At 36.3% G+C, this 24,382-nt stretch overlaps 2 protein-coding genes across 2 annotated transcripts; both read right to left on the bottom strand.

Moving 5' to 3' along the window:
* Positions 1 to 509: 509 nt before the first annotated feature.
* baalca (BAALC binder of MAP3K1 and KLF4 a) lies at positions 510 to 6,622 on the bottom strand. Its single transcript, XM_048152145.1, has 3 exons — positions 6,338 to 6,622; positions 3,687 to 3,826; positions 510 to 1,994 (listed from the first exon to the last, which is right to left on the bottom strand). Exons 1-3 carry the CDS (start codon positions 6,537 to 6,539, stop codon positions 1,917 to 1,919), a joined length of 420 nt encoding a protein of 139 aa, XP_048008102.1. The 5' UTR covers positions 6,540 to 6,622; the 3' UTR covers positions 510 to 1,916.
* Positions 6,623 to 8,429: 1,807 nt separating this feature from the next.
* Positions 8,430 to 19,054, bottom strand: atp6v1c1a (ATPase H+ transporting V1 subunit C1a). Its single transcript, XM_048153425.1, has 13 exons — positions 18,896 to 19,054; positions 16,413 to 16,572; positions 14,521 to 14,588; positions 13,297 to 13,382; positions 13,117 to 13,211; positions 12,378 to 12,469; positions 11,843 to 11,941; positions 11,671 to 11,739; positions 10,868 to 10,960; positions 10,658 to 10,751; positions 10,466 to 10,563; positions 10,099 to 10,225; positions 8,430 to 9,047 (listed from the first exon to the last, which is right to left on the bottom strand). The coding sequence occupies exons 2-13, from the start codon at positions 16,542 to 16,544 to the stop codon at positions 8,949 to 8,951; spliced, it is 1,152 nt and encodes a 383-aa protein (XP_048009382.1). The 5' UTR covers positions 16,545 to 16,572; positions 18,896 to 19,054; the 3' UTR covers positions 8,430 to 8,948.
* Positions 19,055 to 24,382: the final 5,328 nt, after the last annotated feature.

Here is a 24,382-nt window from a genome sequence, read left to right on the forward strand (position 1 = left end):
TTATAAATAATTATACTAAGGGGCTGTTGAATGCTCGATTCTGATTGGTTGTCGAACGTTCTAAGGCATGCAATTATTATTTTCAGGGAAACGCACAGGTAAAGTAGTTCTAGGCAGGTCTTGACCGCATTACACAGTTTCATATCACTTCGCCAAATTATTTCAGTTATTTCAAAAGGTTTTTACAGCCGACAACCGCAAAATAAACAAAACCCACAACGACACCGACCAAGCAAATAAATACAGTAAACAATAGGATAAAAACGACAAATTATTGTCATGGTTTTTGCCGCAAAAATGCGTTTTATTGTGTCCTGAAAGCGCATACTCTGCGCTCTCTCTCTTTCAAATGTACACATGTACTGTATAGGACGGACACACACTCGCACAGAAACGTGATGTCCGCGCTCTTCTGACGAGTTAATCAGTAAAACAGTTTAGCAACTTAAAAGCTACATGACATTTCTCACCAGCGAGGTAATAACTGCGCTGTTCTTGAGGTAGATAAACTTACAGTTTCGCTGTTAGTAGAGACACTGCTGCTGCCGTGAGGGAGACAGACTCATTCACATATGCTTATTCTCTCTCTCTCTCTCTAACTGCGTTAATAACTATGATTAATAACTGTATTATTCTGCTATCAATGGCTCAAGTCTCTGTTACTAGTTCTGAAATTACGTTTTTTGGAATTAGCACAAGGCTTTTGGTGAGAAATGCGTAAGAAATTAGTCCCACACACAAGTGTTTTAAGGACAAAAAGCTGACAAATGTCTTGAAATACAACATCTGAACAGTCTTGAGGTGTGGTAACCGTAATATAAGCAGAATAACTGACTTCGGACCGTTGAATTATTAGAAAATAATGCACATCTGAGGTGTAACGGCTACTCCACTTCGCGTCGTGGTGGCCGCATTACTACCTCGGGTGTGCATTATGTTCTAATAATTCAATGACCCGACGTCAATTACTTCTTATGGAATTCATTAAGGAATATGGAATTCATTATGGAATTCATTCATTTGTTTGAAGCCCCTCTATAACGTTCGCTTCAAACACTTAACATTTTATATTTTCCCTTCATTAGATTACTCTTTTATGTCATAGGCTATTCATTTTTACTGTATACAACTGTATTTTGAGGAAAAATATGATCTGCACATGTGGTAAAATCATCACACTTTACAATGTTTATATCATGAGACAAACAAACACTTTGAAATATAAATGTCATTTATAAGATATAAGACAATTTTTCAATTTTAGAATATTTATTATGCTCCTTTTTATCAATTGCTTCGTTTTATAGTAAAATATCAAATCAAAATATTCTTGTGCTATTTTTACTCGGGGAATCCTTTCCAACGTCCCTGTAAAAAATGTCATAATTATGATGAACAAATTGACTGATTCAAATCAAACATGTTACTTCACTAAATCATAAATAAATCAGTCTGTAGACTGGAAACCAGTTTCCATTCAGGAGGAACAAGACAATGTTATGTTTGAATGTGTCTTCATTTCATACAATCGCAACCTGAGACATTTGTATATCTGCATTATCAAACAGACTCATTAGGCACTAGAATATCACTAATCCGCACAATACTGATGGAAATACATAATACCAGCAAAATATTAATCATGAACAATGGCAGGGAAATAAATAACATCTGAATACTTCAGAAACAGAGATGCAGCTCTATAAAGGTTTGATCCAGTTCAAAATGACACGTGTTGCAGCATGTTAGGGTCGCCGCCTGCTCCAGCGCTCAACGTTTACATGCAGACAAACAGACGGAACTAGATCAGATCTGCCATCTGATTTAACGTGCATTTAATTATAATGAAAGTCCCTCGTTAGACAGTGGCACTGTGATTGTGTTTGATGGCAGCAGCTCTTCCACAAACTCTCACGTCAGGGCATCACCTCAGCGTTTACAGCCGGACGGACACTTTTAACCCCTTCAGCAATTTTCTTTGATTTACTTTTAACCTGCAAGAAAAGAATATCAGCCTATAGAGATGCACTGCATGGTGAGATATAATGCATAATATACAGTGCTCAGCGTAAATGAGTACACCCCCTTTGAAAAGTAACATTTTAAACAATATCTCAACGAACACAAAAACATTTTCCAAAATGTTGACAAGATTAAGTTTTATATAACATCTGTTTAACTTAGACCATGAAAGTAAGGTTAATAATATAACTTGGAGAACAAAATTTTCAGTTTTACTCAAATCAGGGTGATGCAAAAATGAGTACACCCCACTGAAAGTCTCTGGAGCAAATCTAAGTTTTAGACTACAAATGTCTAATTTAACAAGAATAATTATTCATTACACAGGTGTCCGGTGGACAGTTGACTATAAAAGGGTGTTAAAACCCCTTCCCATTTCTTGCTGTCAGCAATGGCACCACATGGAAGAGAAATGTCACAAGAGCTGAGAAATATAAAATAATTTCTTTACACCAGAAAGGTGAAGGCTACAAGAAGATCAGCAAAGCTTTACTTGTCAGTCAGAATACTGTAGCAAAAGTGGTACAAACATTTTAAAAAGATGGAACTGCAACCATCTCACAGAGACGTCCAGGTCGTCCACGGAAGTTAACACCTCGACAGGAGCGCCGTCTGATGAGAAGTGTTGAAGAAAATCGGCATGCAAGTTCACTGCAGTTATCTAAAGAAGTAGAAAGCCAAACTGAGGTGACTATTTCCCGTGACACAATATGGCGTACACTGCACAGGAATGGCATCATGGGAGCCGTCCATGAAAGAAGCCTCTCCTAAAGCCCAGGCACAAAAAATCCCACCTAGAGTTTGCCAGGGCCCACGCTGACAAAGATGAAGACTACTGGGACTCTATACTCTGGAGTGATGAGACCGAGATAAATGTTTTTGGAACTGATGGCTTCAAAACTGTATGGCGTCGCAAAGGTGAGGAATACAAAGAAAAATGCATGGAGCCTACAGTGAAACATGGTGGTGGCAGTGTCCTTATGTGAGGCTGCATGAGTGCTGCTGGTGTCGGGAGCTGCATTTCATTGATGGCATCATGAAATCACAGATGTACTGCTCTATACTGAAAGAAAAGATGCCACCATCACTCCGTGCCCTTGGTCGTCGTGCACTTTTCCAACATAACAATGATCCTAAACACACATCTAAGGCCACTGTTGGATTTCTGAAGAAGAACAGGGTGAAAGTGATTCAGCGGCTCCTGATCTGAACCCAATCGAACACCTATGGGGAATTCTGAAGAGACAAGTTGAGCATCACTGTCCATCCAGCATCCAGTCTCTAAAAGAGGTCATTCTTGAAGAATGGAAAAAGATAGATGTTGCAAAATGTCGCCAAATTGTTCATTCAATGCCTAGAAGACTTGGTGCTGTCATTAAAAATCATGGAGGCCAGACAAAGTACTAGATGTAGTAGTTTTTGTTGTGGGGTGTACTCATTTTTGCATCACCCTAATTTGAGTAAAACTGAAAAATGTGTAATCGAAGTTATATTATTAACCTTACTTAGAGAGATAATGGCTGAGGGTCCAGCTCATCTTTATATAACCCAAAATCAAAAGAAATAAGATATGTTGCATGAAGTAAAAGTCACTTAAGAACTGTATCTGTTTTTGATTATGAGGTAAAATATGACATGTGACCATGAGTGTTGACGCATCTGACCTCGTCTCTGTGCGCTGGTCTCCTCTGGGTGCTGTCGGTGAGCGTTGCACGTCTGCCGCACTGTGTGCCAGCGTTCACCAGCTTCTTCTCCTTAGCAGAAGAGCCTCTGGTTACCGTCATGGGCTTCTCTTCCTTTTGACCTTTACAGCAACAACACAGAAGTTCTTCATATGCATGACATGAACACCAGTGGATCTCAAACTTTTTGACTCCAAAGGCTTTGACGGTGTAACGCACAATATGGCGGAATAAGTCCCGCCTTCTAAATAAAAGAGCCAATCGGCAATCGGGAAAGTCATTACGTCACTGCAACTGCCCGGTTGATATACTTGCATCAAAGATTATAGAACCCAAGAGGCGACACTTTGATACTTTTTGGGTAACAGCCACTAGACGGCGCTCCGGTAGCGCGGCCACCATTATGGGGTGAAAATACTAACTGGACCATAGAATCCTTCACATCTTACACACCCAAAATCGGTCAATTTCACTGCCAAATCAGAAGCACAATAGAACAGTTATTTAAATTAAGTCACCAGTAAATTGTATGGCTCCTACAGTAAAATGTTGTATTGTGTTATATATGTTTTATTACCAGTTGAGGAATCAAACCATTCATCCATCTGAAGTAACGTGGTTAGCCTACTTTATTGAGCATTTCCATTTTATGCAACTTTACACATTTATTAATAGTAAATTAATAATTAATAAATTTAAGATAATCATGTTTGCAGCGAACAATATATTTCAGACCTAGTGGAGTAATAGTAATAATAACTAGATCTGAACTGAAATAGGCTATATTGTACGTTTTAATGGATCACGCTATAAATCTTATAATACATGATGCATTGCTGTGTCCGTTATCCCATAATTCCCACTTTTGGACACTTTTGCTACATTAGACAACACTGCAAAATCAAGCTGTTATATTCATATATTTATTGTCCAACATTCCCAATTTTTCTGATGCATGTCCTTAATTTAATTTCAAATGTTTGTAATAATTCAGTGTTTATAAGCCTTTTAAAGAATTTTAACCCAAACTGACTGGGTTTCTAGAGAGCAAAGGTTTTGTGAAAAAAGTGGAAGACTTAAACACAAAGTGTGTAAAATAAACTGTAAAAAGTATTTGATGATCACTAATGATAGTGTTTTATTCTGTGTTGTCATCATTCAGGTTGGATTTCAACTTTATTGTACATATTTTGTTTAACAAAGCAGCTGATATTGCCATAGAAACTAGTGGACTGCGACTCGCTTTCACCCCAAAATGGCGGAAATGCAGGGCTGCTGCTGGTGTTTCAATGGAACGTTCTATTGAGTGTCGCTTCTTGTTAGTGTATATTCTTTGCTTGCATGACTGAGATGTTTCAAAGATGGCCGCCGAGTGAAATGGCTAGCCTTAAAGGCATAGTTCAGCCAAAAAGAAAAAATCGGTCATCATTTGCTCACCCTCATGTTGTTCTAAACCTGTAGGAGTTGCTTTGTCCTGTGGAAATTAAAAGATAATTTTTTGAAGAATGTGTGTAACCAAACAGTTTCTGGTCCCCATTGACTTCCATAGTATTTTTTTTTTCATTCTATGGAAGTCAGTGGGGACCATCAACTGCTTGGTTACACACATTCTTTACAATATCTTCTTTTGTGTTCAGCAGAAGAAAGAAACTCGTACAGGTTTAGAACAGAGTAAATGATGACAGAATTTTTATTTTTTGGGTGAACTACGCCTTTAAAGGGACTTTCCTACAACATAATCACTTATTAATAATATTTAATATTATTAATTATTCATGTTAATATTAATATTATGAATGTTTTTGCATGCACTTTGTATGACAGCCTGGCCAAGAATAATGTCGACACATTTTGGCGTGTTTCATTGCATTATTATTGCAATATTATCACAAATAAAACAATTGACTCCAAAGCAACTACGCAATATGCTGACAAAATCCTTAACAAATTTTTTATAATATTTGAATAAGGGGAAGGATGTCAATTTTCCTAAGCTGGACATTTTTGTCCATTACTGTGGTTTCGGTAAATTAAATATATATATATATATATATATATAATAATTACAAATAAAAATAAAAAACATACATTTCAGGATTCTAGAAGTTTTCTCAGGGTTCCCACTCTATTTAACCAATAAATTTATATTTCATTCATGATTTACTGGATAAGAATTATGAATAGATATTTTTACTCACAATTTCTACCCGATAAAATATTTTAGAGCTTGGCATAAGTAATAAAATATGTATTCATTATAAAAAAATTCTAATTTTAAATTTATATGACTTTTAAATTAATATATCCAGGTTTTTTATTATTATTAATGCTTGTTTTGTCTTATTTTAAATCATTTTAAGTCGTGACTAATACCAAATTACCACAGTATTCATATAACTATGGAATTTGGGCACTGTTATGGTAAATATGTGTTAGATATTCTATATTTCTGTGTATTATACATTATGGGCCTCAGTGAGGGTTTCAGATTACCATATTCAAATATACAGTAAGGTACAACATGAGTGCCATTTTATATTTTCATGGTAATACTTTCATTAGGGTGTGTATCACTAGTCATTTCTATAGTTTCTATATTATGTCTGTATTTAATAAACATGTTCGTGTCTGACCTGATCCGGCTGCAGCTGCTGCTGCTGCTGCTGTTTTCTCATTGTCGCTCGCGCTCTCGCCGGTTCCGTTACCGGCAGCTGTCCGTTGCGTCTCCGTGTCCGTGCTCGTGAGCCACGTCGACTCGGTGTCTCTGCTCTCGTAATATCGGGGTTCGATCGCGGCGGACCTGCTTCCCCCGCAGCCCATCGAGCCCGTGAGCATCCTCACACACACGAGCACAGATATGCAGCAGATCTGGTGTCAGACACACGCGGCGATGTTGTGCGTCATCGTGAACGCGCATTCATATAAACACGCGCGCGTGTGATTTCAGTTCTCAGTTGTTTCATTAAAAATCGTGTTTTCAAATCATTTTATGTTTAATTGATTGATTCATCAACAGTCAATTTCTCTTTATTTTTTATAAATTAAAAAAAAATCACTTGATTTTATAATGGCTAACTGGATGTTTATTAAATTACGTGTTATCATTTACGTTTTACTTGTTTATATGACTGATTTAACTAGGCTTATTTCGTTTTTTTTTTAACGTCTTTTCACTTCACATTCAAAATAGTGTCTTCTTCTCCTTATATGGTGTTGAGCGACTGTTGCTTAAGATTTGCGCGCGTAAATCACAAAGGCGCCAAATTAAGACTGAGGTAAGATTACCATTGAACAACAACTTAAAGGGTTAGTTCACCCAAAAATGAAAATTCTGTCATTTATTACTCACGCTCATGCCGTTCCACACCCGTAAGACCTTCGTTAATCTTCAGAACACAAATTAAGATATTTTTGTTGAAATCCGATGGCTCCGTGAGGCCTGCATAGCCAGCAATGACATTTCCTCTCTCAAGATCCATTAATGTACTAAAAACATATTTACATCAGTTCATGTGAGTACAGTGGTTCAATATTAATATTATAAAGCGACGAGAATATTTTTGGTGCGCCCAAAAATAAAATAACGACTTATTTAGTGATGGCCGATTTCAAAACACTGCTTCAGGAAGCATCGGAGCACAATGAATCAGCGTATCGAATCAGCTGTCACGTGAAGTCACGTGATTTCAGCAGTTTGACACGCGATCCGAATCATGATTCGACACAAAAGATTCATTATGCTCTGATTCTTCCCGAAGCAGTGTTTTGAAATCGGCCATCACTAAATACGTTTTTTTTTTTTTTTGGCGCACCAAAAATATTCTCGTCGCTTTATAATATTAATATTGAACCACTGTACTCACATGAACTGATTTAAATATGTTTTTAGTACATTAATGGATCTTGAGAGAGGAAATGTCATTGCTGGCTATGCAGGCCTCACGGAGCCATCGGATTTCAACAAAAATATCTTAATTTGTGTTCCGAAGATGAACGAAGGTCTTACGGGTGTAGAACGGCATGAGGGTGAGTAATAAATGACAGAATTTTTATTTTTGGGTGAACTAACCCTTTAAATTTCGGTCTGTTCCTCACACAAAATCTGTTGTATGACTTCTGAAGACTTGGAATTGCATGAGCACGATGCTGTTATGGTGTTTTGGAGCTTGACGGCTCCTTGTGTGTCCAAAAAACAGCAATGCCTTTGAAACCACGTACGGGTGAGTAAATAATGACATAAGTTTCATTTTTGGGTCATCTGTTCCTTTAAAATATTTGTCCTTCAGAATATTATATTGTCTTATTTATTTATGGGTATTTTAAAATCACTTTACTTAATTAAATGAATTTTCTTAAAGGTTTTTATGGTTTCAAATGAGGGCATAACAAAAAATTTCTAGAGAGTAAAAATATTTAAAAAGTAGGCCTATCTTAATTCATAATTAACCATTAATTACTACTTTGTATGTAGATTCCACTTAATTTTTTTTAGAGATAATTACAGATGTAATCCATAAGTAGACATTTTATACTTAACTTGCAACCTAACTTGCATTATTAAAACATTAATAATTTAAATTCTAATTTGCAAGGAGCCAATTGAATTGCAATTGGCCTTCTTTCCTGCATTAATTTGCACATTGTGATTGACTTTCTGGAAATGCAAATTTATTTGGTAAATGTGCTTAATAAACAACAACAACAAAAACAACACTACACATTTTATGTATTTATATTAATTTTATATTTTGGTTCCATGACACAATTTTGCACATATAACTCTTTAAACACCAAATGTACATAACATCACATTTATATTGCATCTTTGTAACATTTTTTTCTCTCTCATTTTGTTTCTTTAAATGGACCACTGGTGCATTTTAAAGAATACGGGTTAAAAACACAGTTGTCCACAAACAATATCTATCACTAACATCAGATGTAAACTACTACACATGACAAAAAATGAATGGAATGACTTAAAATGCATAATTTCATTTACCTGCACATATGATAACACAATGACATTCTTTTAAAAAAAATGTAAACAACATACTAGGGGCAGTAGATATAGATACTCTCCTGCCGTCACTGATTGAACAGCAATGATAGGTATCTCTGAATATGAATGAGCATGCATGACAGGGTGACTAGAACAAGAGTTCAACAATGTACATTTTAAATTAACTTAGATTTATTCACAGAGACAAAACAAAAAAGGGCACATGATTGAGTATGGTTCTTCTATTTGAAGTCCAGCAGGTTGCAGTCGATTTTGTAGTACACGTAGGGATAATATTCCTGCTGACTGAGGTTCAAGCCAGGAATGTCCATGGCAGATTGCTGGAACAGGAAAAAGACACCATGAAATCAAAATTGACATTCTTAATAATTAATTCATCTTTTTTTTTTTAATTCATGTGCCTCGTAATCTTTAATCAAAATAACTTCCCCTCCCTCTTGCAGCAACATCTTTTCTCTGATGATGTGTTTACTGGTGTGAGGGCGGGACAACCTGTCACTCACATGAAATTGACCAATAGCAAACCACAATTCTCCATGGACAAAATCAAGTCCCACCCCATATTTTTTCTTATTCCAGAAGCCGTTTTACTTGGATATACGTCACAATAGGTTACAAAAGACTATCGCAAATTCCGTTTTATGCTGACTTGAATAGGCAACAACAATAAAATGCCACTGTGCCACACACTTTTTCAGCAGCCCAAAACATAAAAGTTTTATGAGTTACAGTGTTTCCAATTAATTACCTATATCTTATTTTATAATAAACGGGAAATATTTTAAAACCTCTCATAATAACATGAAGGTTCTCTGATGTTGTTTTGCGCCATTGCTTTGGCAAAGTATCTGTCAAACTAACTCAAATCAAAAGCACGATATGGCTTTGTGCCCATACCAAATTGCAAGACTGCAATTTAATTAAATAGGTATATAGTCTGTTTGCGCTGCGTGTTTTAAAGCAAAGTGTGCACTTTGCTAAGTCCACTACTGCCCCGGTCTTTCACAGTGTTCCCCAGGGCTCTGCTCTTGGGCCTCTTCTCTTCATCATCTACATGCTTCCTTTAGGTAACATTATCCGTCATCATGTCTTTAACTTCAATTGCTACGCAGATGACACCCAATAAACTGGACTTAAACACAGCCCAGGAACTGAGTTTTGCACCCCTGCACTAGAGGGATGGAGGTCCACCCCCTATAGTCTCACTGATGTTATCACTATTCATCAGTTTCAATATGGAAATCACCTATGGAATTTTTACTTTTGAAATGCAACTGTTGCCCAAAATGCTGTAAATGCCACAAAACATAAAATAATTCCTTATATTTAAACCACATCAAAACCACAGCCTAGGGCCAAAAGTAAACTTACGTCAATAATGGCAGCTGCGCTGCTGTCCAGGTGCTTATAAAGATCGTACAGAACTTCCCTCAGTTTCTTCATGTTCTTCTTGTTGGGCTGTAGCAGCATTGCTTGGAAGTTCACAGGCAATCCATATCTGTTTATTTAGAATAAAATAAACAAAAATCTTTGAAATGCTACATTGTGAGAGATTTACAAAAATAAACCTGATGTGAAAAATGTTCTTTTTTGGACTGGGTAGGAGGTTGCAAGTTTTGAAAGTTAAAGTTGGCATAATACAAAAAAGTCTCATTTCAAAAGAAAATTCAATAATCATTTGATTCCTCATGATATGTGCCTTCTAAGAACCTAAAGAGATGTTTTGTTGTGTCGTTACCTCAACACTGATTCCACAAAGACCCTCAGAGCCTTAATATGGATCCAAGCAATAAAAGCCTCACTGAAGTTCACTTTCAGCCATCGAACAAGAGGACCCTGCAGAGGACACGTGTGTGAAAGAGTTAAAAATAACCAAAACTGATGTATTAACATGCCAGTTGCACTTAGGATCCATATAGCCGAAACATACAAACTGCTTTTTCTTGTCAGTTGAGAGTCTGGTCATCTCCTCCTTATCTGCTTTCATTTCCTCCTCGTTGTACTGGAAGTCACGAACCGTAAACCTGCAAAGCAGACACTGGGATGACTAAGGCATTAAGATCCTTAAACTGGACATTTTCTCAGACATCTCAACGGTGTGATTCATGACCGCATGGTGGAGCTAAAATTGGCTGTTTACTTGTTTTCTCTGGCCTTGTGTCTGAAGTCGTCGATGGCCTTTCTGAAGAGTGTGACGGTAAACAGGCCGCTGTCATGGTCCTCAAAAAGCAAACTGCCAAGAAGAAAATATTAACACCAAATATTTAGTGTTGTGTAGCAGGGAGAATGTCCTATTCATATTTCACTCAAAATCACAAAATAATTATATTTTGCATGAAGAAAATTCTCAAAAATGTAATTACAGTAATGCATAAAAATTATTTATGGTAGTAACTGTTATACTGTTCATTTATACTAATTTTTAATACAAAAGTACTACTGTCAGTAACAGTCAAAACATTACTTTAATCACAAAAATTGCAATAAAAAGTGGAAACCAAACATATTATTTTTATTTTACACTACAGACAGATGGAAAATGATGTCTGTTTGTTCTGCTGCATTAGTTATTTGATGTCCTTAGTAACCGGCATAACACTAATTTGTCTAGTTAAGTCCTAAACATGTTCTCCTCAAGCCGCAGACACATTGATTATGCCTTTTAGTCAAATCAAATCCAAACAACCTTTTGCATGTCAGGTTTTCCAAAATCCCATTTTATCTCTGTAGTTGTTCAAAGAAACACCTTTTTAAAAATGCACCTATATGAAACTATTAAAGTAAATTATTTGATTATCTAAAGTCAAATCACTAATGGTCTTATTACTTGATAAATTTTCCTTTATTTCTATTTTGTGACAAAGTGCATGATCCCTTAGACATGCAAGACACTTCCAGGAAAATAAAAGTAAATAACTGACAGAATTGTTGCAAGTTTCTTACTTTGTAGACCGTGGCACCACCATTTCTGAAAGAGTCTCGTATGTGCGCTGCCAGTCGACATAATTTGTTCTAAAGGGTTAGAAAATAAGCTGTCAGCATGAGAAAAATTCAACAAAATACGTTTGTGTGCATCCACAAAGAGGCTATTTATGTTTTGGAATATGTCACTTACTTTGGTACCACCACCAGCATAGTAATGAGGTACTCCGAATCCAGCACAAAATCATCTTTCTTGACAATATCAGCCAAACTCCTGGTCAGCAAGCTTCCGCTGGGGAGACCACAAACATCACATTTGTTCAGAGGAAAATGCTTTACAAACCATGACTCTCAAAGTCATTAAAGGAACCCTAACATAGAAATTAAGACTTTGACTACTTTCTTGGAGTTTGTCAGTATAAACTGTTGTCTGGAAAAGAGATGCGTGAATATTCTTTTAAAAAAATACTTTGTGTTCCATGAAAAACAAAGGAATTTTCAGGATTTATAACAGGTAATAATTCTCAATTTATTTATTTTTTATTTTTTTGTAAGTTGCATTATATATTATGAACTTACTCAATAATAAAATTCAATTAACATCAATGCATCTAAACAAATAAAAGGTTTCCAGGTTACTAAAAGTATAACAAAATAAAGCCCAAATAATGCATGCAAAATAAACCTCCTAAAAATAAGAGTTAATCTGAACGTTGGAATTTACTTACGCGTTCTTCCTCTCTAGATTCTGTAAGTTTCCCTTCAGGTTGTTGTAGGCTGATGCCCGAGCCTTCAGGTCATTGTCAATCTGTGAGACTTGCTGTTGAACAGCAGGGGGAGAGAGTTTCATTTAAAACAGCATCTGAGGTGTCCATTCAAGCACCAGGAGCCCCAATCATTACAGTAAGACTGCATATCAATAATATATTTGACCCTGGACCACAAAACCAGTCATAGGGGTCAATTTTTTAAGATTTATACATCAAAAATAAGCTGAATAAATAAGCTTTCCATTGATGTATGGTAAGATACAACTAAATCTGGTGCAAAATCAAAATATTGAGAAAAGTTGTCCAAATGAAGACCTTAGCAAAGCATATCCACTCACAAAAATACATTTTTGATATATTTACGGTAGGAAATTTACAAAATATCTTCATGGAACATGATCTTTGACCTAATGACCTAATGATTTTGGCATAAAAGAAAAATGGATAATTTTGACCCATACAATGTATTGTTGGCTATTGCTACAAATATACCCGTGTGACTTATGACTGGTTTTGTGGTCCAGGGTCTCATATGTTAAACAGGGCTGAAAGATATTCAAAATACATTCCCAACGAGTGATATAAATTTAAGCAACATTTTGAATGTGGTAAACGACCACAACCGGTGGTAAACGAAGGGTCACTGTGGATTTTAGCCCCATAAGTCACATAGAAATCATTGGATCAGATCACTTGCCTTGGATACAATCTCAGAAATGTTCTTCAAGGATTGTTTGATAGGGTACTTGGCCATGTCCCACTGGAATCTTGTGACGTAGGTGACCAGATCGACTAAAACACAGCATGGAAAACAAGAATAAATTCAACAAAACAGTATAAGATCCCATTTCATACCATAGATACCAGTGATTCTTACCTCCATTTGCCAGGAGGTTCTCCTGGACTTTATCTCGACTGTCCTCCAACACGTCGGCCATGTACTGAGCCACCTTCTTCACCACACTGTGAACGGCATCAAAAGACATCACAGCCCTCTGAAAACTCTCTCCAATTCTCAAAGATTGAAGATTGTCCAGGACACCGAATTCATCAAAACATCACATACATTAGTTGATTCAGAAACACTGAGGTGTCCAAGAAGCCCAGGTTTATTTAGTAAAATTGCATCATATTAAGGCTTTTTAAAAAATGTGAGAACATTCTGGCTGTCTATAGATTAAAATAAATAACTATTGAAAAAAATAGTCTGGTGTGCAGTGGACATACTTCAAAACTACAGTGCTTTTGTGCATGGAACTTAAGATCAAATCCCCCTCGTGTAATATATCTACTAAAGCATGCATCTTTTATCAAGGCTCTAGATTTATCTAAGGCAAAAACACTTGACTTTAGGGGAAACACAAAAAACAGAATCCCATATCTATGGATAAGCTATAAGTCAAGTAATTTAAATATGATTGTTGAGAGAGAAGCTAGAGCGTCACCAAACTGCTAATACCTAATTTTAGGCAGATGCCACTGCAACCTCACCTCTATATGAGATTCCTCACCACACCAAAGTAAAGAAACATGCCGTTTGACAGACACAAGGCTTTTTGACATTGAGGATTGATATATTATTACTAGAAACCACAACAACTCAAATTTCCAAGAAGTTTGATTCTTTTAGACAGAAAGGCCTTTAAATGAGCATTATTATAGTCCCTATTTCTACTGCCCATATAGAGTGAGCGATTCAATCCTCTAACCCTAAATATTAGAGTTTGATGCATAACTCATCCCACACTGTTTGTGTTACAGATAAGAATGATTATGGTTTTTAAATTTCATCTGACAGACAATAAATCATGCAACAACAACAAAAAAAAAAAAAAATCCAGCTGGAACAAGGGACCTAGAAAGCCTAAAACCTAAAGACAAGAATTTCATAGAGAAATTCGAAACACATCTCTGCTTACTTGGGACACAAAAGCAACCACCCACTACACCATAGCAACGCCTTAGCAACCACCCTGTTACACCTCATCAATCACACAGAAATATCCTGGCAACCATCCACACATTGTGACATTTTTTGCATAAAAATATAAAAAGAATTGTGGTGCTGAATGTAAAAAAGAAAGAAAAAAAAAAACTTTACCTCTCAACAAAAGAGTCCAACTTGGCCAGCTCATCAGACAGCCCCACAAGGACATCTAATGTCCCGACCTGCAGCGTTTAGAGAAGAGAAACAGAGACACTTTGATCACCATCCAGTATAATGAAGCAATACAAACACAGCCATGCTGGATTTGATCAGCATCGGCCCATAGAGACAGCAGGGGCCGCCGGCGCTTAGAGTGGCGCCGCCTCTGTTCTCATCCTGTCAGGCGGAAAGTGACTGGTCAAGACGACACAGGGCAGCAGGGTCACTTGACCCTGGGAAATAGGAACGAGGCCTTTAAAAGGCTGATTTTTGTTTTCAAACAGAGAAAACCCACATGACACATGAAGATTTCTGTGAACATTTTTTAATGTGTCTTGTTGTCCAAAGAGGTGGACTTAAGAGGTTATTGCGAAAAAATTAATCGACTAATGAATTTACTATGAATTGACTAAAGTGACATTTTTTAAATAAGGCATTTCAGTAACTGTTCAACCTTTTCATTGCCATTAAAGTGACATTACTGAACCTAAACATAGGAGCCTGATAAAAAATGCTCATTTAAAAGAAAAGATGTCAGATGGACTTAGTGGTTTTTGCAATGGGACTCTTCATATATATATTTGCGCTGCACAATATATTGTCACATCGCAGGATGTGCGATATCAAGTATAGGGATCGTAGTTGATCCGTACGGGCCCTCTGCCCCCCGGTTCGGAACGCATGCGATTTGCAAAGTTTAACCATCACAGAGTAACAGTTTATCATTTGCATGTGTTTTTAAGTCCTGTCAGTTTAAATGTCAAGAGCAAGAAGACTGGAACTTGTGCATTGTCACGTAAAATGGCCGTCTCGGTGAGTATCCTCGTAAAAACAGTCGGTTTATGTATTGTAAACAATTGAGAAAGAAAAGGGATGCGTATCATTATATTGGATCCTTGCATTCATCTTAAAGTGACAGCAGCCTAATAAACCCGCAGATGTTTGTGTCACCAATGTTAATCAAACCACAAAAGAGAAAGAGAAAATCACTTTTGTAGCTTTAACAAAGATAAATTGTTTTAATTATATTACTTATATTTAATTTATTCAGTGAAGACTATGCTGTGTTGTTTTACATTTGATTATTCAATATCTGTATACCTGAAAACAGTTAGATTTATCTGAAAAACATAAAGCACTGCTTATTTAATTTGTATCTTATTCTATTGTTCTATTCTATTTATTTATGCTTGTAATTTGTGTATTATTTTGGCGTTCTAAGAGATATATATATATATATCTTAGAATGCCAATGACTGACCAATCATAATACCAGAACTAGAGATGCACTAATATATATCAGCCAATAATCGGTATCAGCCGATAAAAGCAAATTTTCAGACAAAACAGCCGATTATCAGGGCCGATATATCCTGTCAATCAAATGAGGGCAGGAAAGTGCACTGAATTTGGGCTTTGTGTAAAGAAAATGCTAAGAAACCAGTTTGATGTTTAATATTAATAGTAATTATATTAATTAATACCATTCAGAAAGTTAAGAAATATTTATTTAATCTTCAGAATTTAGTTAATGTGTGTTAATACTAATTTGAGTAATGTTTGTTTATAACTGAAATAAGTTGATGAAATGGAGAAAATAAAGTTTTTATTTGCATTTCTTTAAAAATATAATGATAAATTGTTAATTATAATGAAATTATCATTCATTTAAAAGAAGGTATAGAAGGCAGAACCCCCCAAACTATCATTATCAGTATTGGCAGATATCACTCTGAATAATCGGTATCGGTGGAGAAATTTAGTATCGGTGCATCTCTGTCCAGAACTCAAAAGGCCACTGAACTCAGACTGTAAAAAGAGGAAGAGGAAGAGGAAGAGAATTTGACCTTGAGATCAGGAATGTTGAACTTGTTGTTAGTGGACAGATTGTTGGTGCGAGTTGTGGCCGTCATTAGTTTGTCCCATGTCTGCTGGCAGGTTTTCTCTCCAGGAGCCGAAATCAACCAGAACTCTGTCATGGCTGCTGAGGAACAAGTAATGAAGAGTCTAAAGCAGAAACATGTTGACAGGCATTAACTTCACACTGCACCACCAACTAGTGTTTTACAGATATTAAAATAAATCAAGAAAATGCAACAATGCTTAGATTAATATACAATAAAAAAATATTTTCAAAAATGACTTGGAAATTAATTTAGAAACACTTTTAGAATTTTCAGGAAAATAAAAATATACATTTATATTTTTCAATTAACATTAGGTTTTATATTAGTAGGTAAGGCATTTTTAGAAATTATTTTTATGCAAATTTAAAATTATGGCTGTGCAAATATCTCTAAAAAAGACCCAAAATTATTCACAATAACTTGCAGACAAGTTTTCCTCTACAAGAAAATACAAAAAACAATATCTTCCTGGAGACCATAACTGAAAAACGGTTATATGAATTATAGACATTCATTACTTTAAAAGCATGAAAAATCATGAATCAATCATGAGTAAATCAATATACTTATCTAAGTGTATTTATTTCATTTTTACTTGATTACCTTATTTTTACATTTATTTATTTGCCTTAACTACCTTTTTTGATTTTTATTGTATAGGATAAATGTGCTCATTACTTCTGCCGACTGTTTTTTTCCCTCTTCTTAACTGTGGTTAAAATTTTTTTTTGAGCTTTCTGCTGAAGTAATAAAAAATATATATAAAAAAAAAAAAAAAAAAAAAAAAAAAAAAAAAAAATATATATATATATATATATATATATATATATATATATATATATATATATATGTAAATCACAATTTCAATATTCCGTGATATTGCCAGACCCTGACCAGAGGTGTAAAGTACTTGAGTAAATGTAATTAGTTACTGTACTTAAGTATCTTTTTGGCTACTTTGTAGTTGTACTGAGTATCAAAGATATTGGCAACTTTTACTCTCTACTTGACTACATTTTTGAGCAAGTAAATGTACTTTTTACTCCACTACATTTGTGATTAATAATGCAATAACAAATTACATTTTTCATGACACCTAACTTTTTCAGCAGCAGTTTGTTTCTGATATAAAGAAGCGATATCACCATATAAGGTCATTGAAGGTATTATATCTTATGCATTTTGTCTTCACTCCCCCAAAACGTGTCAACAAGGATACTTTACGTGAATGTGAGTGCATTAGCAGGTAGTTTCTGATCGCAGGTGTTTGATTTATTAGATGAGGAAATGACTGCAGCTGGTGATGAGGCTCAAACCAGCACATACAGTAGACTTTGACTATTTAATTTTACTTAACATTGTTTTATTTATCCGCTATATTGACAAGACCGTTTTGAAGGATATTGGTTTACTGATGACCTTTCTGTGCACTTGAGCGTAACTGAGACTTGAGAGTTTGTAGACGTTTAAAAGGTTGTTGTGTCGACCTTGATTTATTGCAACATTGAGGTGTTCAGTTTTATTTCGATTTTAGAAAATAAACTCGATTTCTCATCTTACAAATCAATTGTTTCTTATTTTCACTGGCATGTCTCTCAGGACTAGTGCATCTCTGATCCTACATTCAGCATGAGTAAAATACTTCAATACTGTTAAAATCAGATACTTTAAGACTTTTACTCAAGGAATTGGTTACTTGTAACTTGTAGTGGAGTCATTTTCGATGTAAGGTATCAGTACTTTTACTCAAGTATGGTTTTCAGGCACTCTTTACACCTCTGACCCTGACATACAGAATTTAAAATATACACTTCATATAATTTGAACCTGAAAATATTAATTTTGAATAAAAAAAATGTATTCATGTTATTTGGCAAATAACAGGAACAATGTACTTTTAGTATCAGAGCACTGCATAAATCAATGAACATTAAAGTAAGAGAGAATATTAATTTTTGGACATGGCTAGCCTGAACTTACTGGCTTATTTCCTCAAAATGAATGAATGACACTTGACAGTCACGAGTTAAAGCAGAGGACCATCAGAGCGACCTTGAGTCTGATGAATGGACACTGATTAGAGTAATAATCTCATCTGATCTATCTCGCTAGTGCAGATATCAGATGCTCGATCATATAAGGTCATCAACAGTAGCAGGCTGCCGATGGCTCACACCATCACAGTGTAAACACGCAGTATTTCATACATACATTACAAGAGAACTGGACAAATGCACTCAAATCGACACTGCGACACCTTTGAGATGCTTAATATCAAGAGACAATCTGAAAACACAAACTTAATTCATTTTAAAGCATATAAACACAAGATGAGCCTCTAATCCACACTAGCGAACACAGCTAAAGCTGCAGACGTTACAACACGGTCAAACAGCGGCCGCCTGTTTCTCCAGCGGTCTTACCTTAACGTGAACGAGATGACACGACGATTACTTGGTAGTTTTAATTAAATACCTTTCAAAGGATCAGTTTTAGGATTTGATATTCATTATGACACTACACTGTTTCCAAAGGCTTCACTCACTGTCAGCTGATCGACTACTGTGATCTGCGCATGCGCAGCAACAGGCGACAGCGACACCTGGAGATCTGGAGGAAGTATGGCAGCTTTTTTTTGAGCACACTATGTTTGTTTTGACACTACTTGCGGGGTCAGGATCAGAAGTAGGAGTCAGTAGCCTATGTGGTGTTTCCACCAGTGCATCTCATCTTTTTTGGACTGCATCAAATTTGCCAGTTCTTGAGATGTTTGGCCATGTTCAGACAGCCAATTTTTTCACATATCCAGATTTTATCCAAATGGGTTTTTGAAAGTCTATTTTTTTCAAATCTAATTCAAACCACACTATGGAGGTGGTTTGAAATATGATTCCAATCAGATTTTTACAGATGCATCTCTGGCTGCTCAAATCGGATTTCAGATTGTCTTTAAAGGATTAGTCCACTTTTAAAGGTGCCCTAGAATCAAAAATTGAATTTACTTTGGCATAGTTGAATAACAAGAGTTCAATACATGGAAAAGACATACATTGAGTTTCAAACTCCATTGCTTCCTCCTTCTTATATAAATCTCATTTGTTTAAAAGACCTCCGGAAAACATAACAACATAACACCGACTGTTACGTAACAGGGAGCGAGAGATTTAAAGGGGCCGCACAGCCTGAATCGGCGCATAGTTAATGATGCCCCAAAATAGGCAGGTAAAAAAATTAATAAGAAAAAATCTATGGGGTATTTTGAGCTGAAACTTCACAGACACATTCAGGGAACACCTTAGACTTATATTACATCTTTCGAAAAGACGTTCTACGGCACCTTTAAATAAAAATTTCCTGATAATTTACTCACCCCCATGTCATCCAAGATGTTCATGTCTTTGTTTCTTCAGTCGAAAAGAAATTAAGGTTTTTGATGAAAACATTCCAGGATTATTCTCCTTATAGTGGACTTCAATGGAGCCCAAACGGTTGAAGGTCAAAATTATAGTTTCAGTGCAGCTTCAAAGGGCTTTAAACGATACCAGACAAAGAATAAGAGTCTTAACTAGAAAAACGATCGGTTGCCGCGGGTTGCCACACTGTTGTCATGGGTTGTTTTTCATGTCCACAGGTTGAATCGACCCAAAGTAACGTGATATTTAGCCCTTGGAATACAAATTTTACCAGGGGAGTCGAATTTTACCCCCCGGAATGCAATTTTTACCGTGGGACCACCCTGAAATGCAATTGGGCTAGTTTTGGCTTAGTTTTGAGGAGCAATTGCCGGATTTTGCCGTGTTTGCACCACAGGAACTAGGAATGATTTTAGTAGGAACTCCTTTTGGGGGAACTAAATTAGCTCCTACTTCAGAGCAGGGTCTAAACCAGGAACTATCAGTGACGTAAGTGTACGCTGATTGGTCAAACGCACGTAGAACACCGGCTCCCGGCATTTTTAAAAAGCTGTGTAAACATATTTACTTCGCGAACATGGAAAACAGCATTGGCATTGATTTACCTGTTGTCTGCAGTTCTTTTCTCCGCCTCGAGGATATGTAATACTGCAAATTGTCACGTCTCTTACCCCTACTTTTTGCTCTTTCAGTCGCGTAAATAATGCGTTTACAGGGATTATTTCTCAGGGAACAATCCTAGACAATCCTAAACTATTCGGTGCAAAAGCCCCTATGGTATGTCCAAAGACAGGGCTCTTATTTGGAGAGCGAGACGATGCACCTCCATTTTCCCTCTGTCACCTATAGGGTACTCTTTTGTTGTTACCAAAGCAACCCATGCAGATAGGTTGGGGGCAGTTGTGGCCTAATGGTTAGAGAGTCGGACTTGTAACCCAAAAGTCACAGATTCAATTCTAAATACTGGCAAGAAACTGACAATACTGAGCAAGGCCCCAAACCCCCAATCACTACTCACTACTCTTAATGTGTGTGCACTAACTTGGATGGGTTAAATTCAGAGGACAAACTCAGAGTCCCGAGTACCACTTAATAGTGTGGACAGAATGCATGAAAAGATCCGATTTGAGGAAAAAAATCCAATTTGCCTGCAGTCTGAACATAGCCTTAGTGTCTTAAGTTGATTATGATTTCACTTTTTTAACTTTAGTGTGTAATGTTGCTGTTTGAGCATAAACAACATCTGCAATGTTACGACGCTCACAGTTCAATGCAAAGGAAGATATTTTCTTTTACAGAAATCTCTTTTTAAGGACTACAACAAACAGCTGGTAGGGACTACAACAAGCTTCTTCCCAGGTTAGTGACATCACTAACCCTAAAATTTACATAAGCCCCGACCCCGAGAACACACAACAAAGGGGGTGAGGCCATGTTGGGCTGCTTTAGAGAAGAAGAAGTGTTGTTGTAGTAGAGTGTCGTTGTCATGCCGGCATTTTTACGCACAAAAGATTAACATGACGGCACATGCTAGTGGATGAGTTGAATCAACTCCACAGCAACTACATAAATTTATCCACTAACCATTCAGAAACGTCCTACAAGTTGTAACTTCTTCCTGTATCGACTCCAGTTTGAACAATGTAAGGCTGAACACCGTTTCTGACAATCCTCATTTTGGCTGCGTGAGATTCTCCAGCTTTGTTGTTGTTGAGCAACCGAAGCACGAGCTGTTAAAGCTCCGCCCTCTTGTGGAAAGACACATTCTGGGGACATCAGAGACTTATATTACATCTTGTAAAAGGGGCATTATAGGTCCCCCTTTAAACTTTCCAATAAAGATAAGTGAAGCATTTTTTTGCGTTATAAACCAGAATCCTTATCCAAATTATAATAGGCCCAATATCAGTTCTAAAGAGAAACAGCACTCTTGTAGCACAGAATCAACAGCTGACTGTTACTTTTACTCAGCATGCCATTACACACCTTTTTGAGTCAATGGCCTCTGAATTTATGAAACTGACTTTTCCCTGGAGGTTAAAGGCAGGAATGCCCAGTCAGCAGGTCCAAAGAGGGAGGCACAGCATTCTTTTTTTAGATAGGAGTCCCTCTTCCTGGCAGCGGGTGTCCCCCACCCTGAGTTCGAGGAAAAGCCCACAAAGGGATATGTTTATGGAGTTCAGTAGGTCTGGGGTGCATTGTTTGGGATACAATGCCGGGACTGGCTGGAGCCAAACCCCCAGATCAAACACCAGGGTGGGCTGCCCACTGACTGGCCGGCGGCCAGACCGATAGGGACATGTCTGGGCACGCGTGCTCTAATCAGTCACCCGCCCGCCAGGCCGAGTGGTTGGGGAATAAGGAACATTGCTTGTTTAGTCTCTAGGGATGTCCAGCCCAGAGTCCATGGGTTCCAATTTGTCCCAAGCTTTTTGTTATAACCCTCGCATCCATTTCCTTAGATTCCAACATATGCACGAAACATGCAAATACACAATTTGGGGAACACAAAAGGATAGCAAGGTGATTGAGAAAGGATTTCCAAAAATAATAGGTCCTCTGGGGCTTCGATCATAACAATATTTTGTCATTAACAAAACAGTCAGATTCTGTCATATTTTGGGTTCATTTTAATCCAGCTATATAGTAAAGTTTAAACAATAGTTGAGTTAAATAAAACTGCCCAGCAGGTTGGGCAAACATTTAACCCAACCGCTGGGTTTGTCCATATTTAACCCAACTTGGGTTGTTTTTAACCCAGCATTTTTTAACCCAGCAAAAATGACTTAAAATAACCCAAAATAGGTTGGAAATTAACATTTAATATGTTTAATGAATTAACATTTACTAATAAGTTTAATGAATAATAATTAAACAATAAACATGTATTAAATTGCTTAATAAATGTTCACCTTTTGATTATTATTGTTGCCTCTAGTAATTATGTGTCAGATTTTTAATTTAAAACCTATGTTGAGTTCATTTTAAGCCAGCTATATAGTCATTTTTAAACAATAGTTGGGTTAAATAAAACTGCTCAGCAGGTTGGGCAAACATTTAACCCAACCACTGGGTTAAAACAGCCCATTTGCTTTTTGTCCATTTTCAACCTAACTTGGGTTGTTTTTATCCCAGCATTTGAGTGTATGACAAAAAGAACACCGTGTATTGTAAAAAATATATATGACTCATGCACAATAAGTCATATGATATCTTTTTGTGAGGAACAGACCAAATTTAAAGTAGTTGTTCATTGAAAATAATCCCATTTGCTGCAGTTCTCAAATCTAATTCTCCATTCTTTGTATTCGAACTGAATGGGGATTGATTAGTTTACAAGTTAATTCCAACTGATTCTTTTTGTCAGGATAAGGTTGAATATTTATTGGATTTCTGAGGTCAAGGAAAAGTGAGTTCATTTGGGTGCTGTGTAATGGGTGGAGAGATGAAAGGTGACAGATAGTGATGGAAAACAAAAGATAAGCTCTATTGTTTTTGTTATAAACTCGCCGTCTATCTTTTTACCTCACTGGCAATGGCCTTCAAATGTTTTCAACACATAAACATGGTGTTTAAATATAGTTGACATGTAGCAAAGCAATAAAACTATTTCCATTTGCTTACGATCTTTAACAAGATCCTCTACAACTTACCTCAGTTTCATATTTTGTTTAAATTTATCTTAACCCAATAAAGCCTGACATATAAAATAATAGAAAAATAAAACATTTAAATGGAAAAGTTTATTGAACTTTTAGACTTTTTTGTTGTTGTTGCGCATCATATTTTTTGCATGAGCATCAAAAATATGCAATTTGGTGCATAAGCTGATATTAATGGCCAAAAATGAAATGAGATCGTTTTATAACAGACTACTTACATAAAATGCATATAAATATCAGTCATCACTCTATATTTTCCCAATAATGTGTCTGAGATATTTAAATGCTTAGTTTTCATAAAAGCTCAAAAAATATAATGCAATGCAATACAAGAGAGATGAATAAATAAACATTCCTCAAAAGCATGATGGATCATATTTGATGCTCACATTTGAACATGATTTATAAATAAATAATCAAGTAAACCTAAGTTGTTTCAGTTCAGCAAGTGATCAAATTGAAATATTACTATAAAAGTGAAGAATATTCTCTGGGTTAAAAAGTGTGACAACTAGCCCCGGTCTCCCCTATGATGTAATATTGTTGACATTTTCAGTCACTTAATGGTGCAAATTCCTTTCACTGGAACATTGCACAATTTTATTGTTACAAGAAGAAAAGTCCTTTGTTTTCTCCTATCAGATTATAGTTTATTGGAGAGTTCCTTTATTTTGTATTGTATTTGAGGCTCCATATATGAGCCCTTAAAGCTCAGGAGAATTCCTGTTGCTCAATACCAGTAGGGTGTTATTGCATATGGCAGGCGAACCACATGTCCTTCCTTCAACAAGCATACAGAGGCAAATTGCTATTATACCAAGAACAATGGTTATCA

The sequence above is a fragment of the Megalobrama amblycephala genome, linkage group LG13, assembly GCF_018812025.1.
Source record: "Megalobrama amblycephala isolate DHTTF-2021 linkage group LG13, ASM1881202v1, whole genome shotgun sequence".
In the NCBI taxonomy this organism is placed as follows: Eukaryota; Metazoa; Chordata; class Actinopteri; order Cypriniformes; family Xenocyprididae; genus Megalobrama; species Megalobrama amblycephala.

Coding starts and splice junctions, on each gene's coding strand:
- baalca (XM_048152145.1), bottom strand. CDS start 6,539: ATGCTCACGGGCTCGATGGGCTGCGGGGGAAGCAGGTCCGCCGCGATC. Junction 3,827..6,337: donor AGCAGCTGCAGCCGGATCAG/GTCAGACACGAA, acceptor GTTGCTGTAAAG/GTCAAAAGGAAGAGAAGCCC. Junction 1,995..3,686: donor GACCAGCGCACAGAGACGAG/GTCAGATGCGTC, acceptor CTTTTCTTGCAG/GTTAAAAGTAAATCAAAGAA.
- atp6v1c1a (XM_048153425.1), bottom strand. CDS start 16,544: ATGACAGAGTTCTGGTTGATTTCGGCTCCTGGAGAGAAAACCTGCCAG. Junction 14,589..16,412: donor TCAACATTCCTGATCTCAAG/GTCAAATTCTCT, acceptor TAAACGCTGCAG/GTCGGGACATTAGATGTCCT. Junction 11,740..11,842: donor ATGCTGGTGGTGGTACCAAA/GTAAGTGACATA, acceptor CTAACCCTTTAG/AACAAATTATGTCGACTGGC.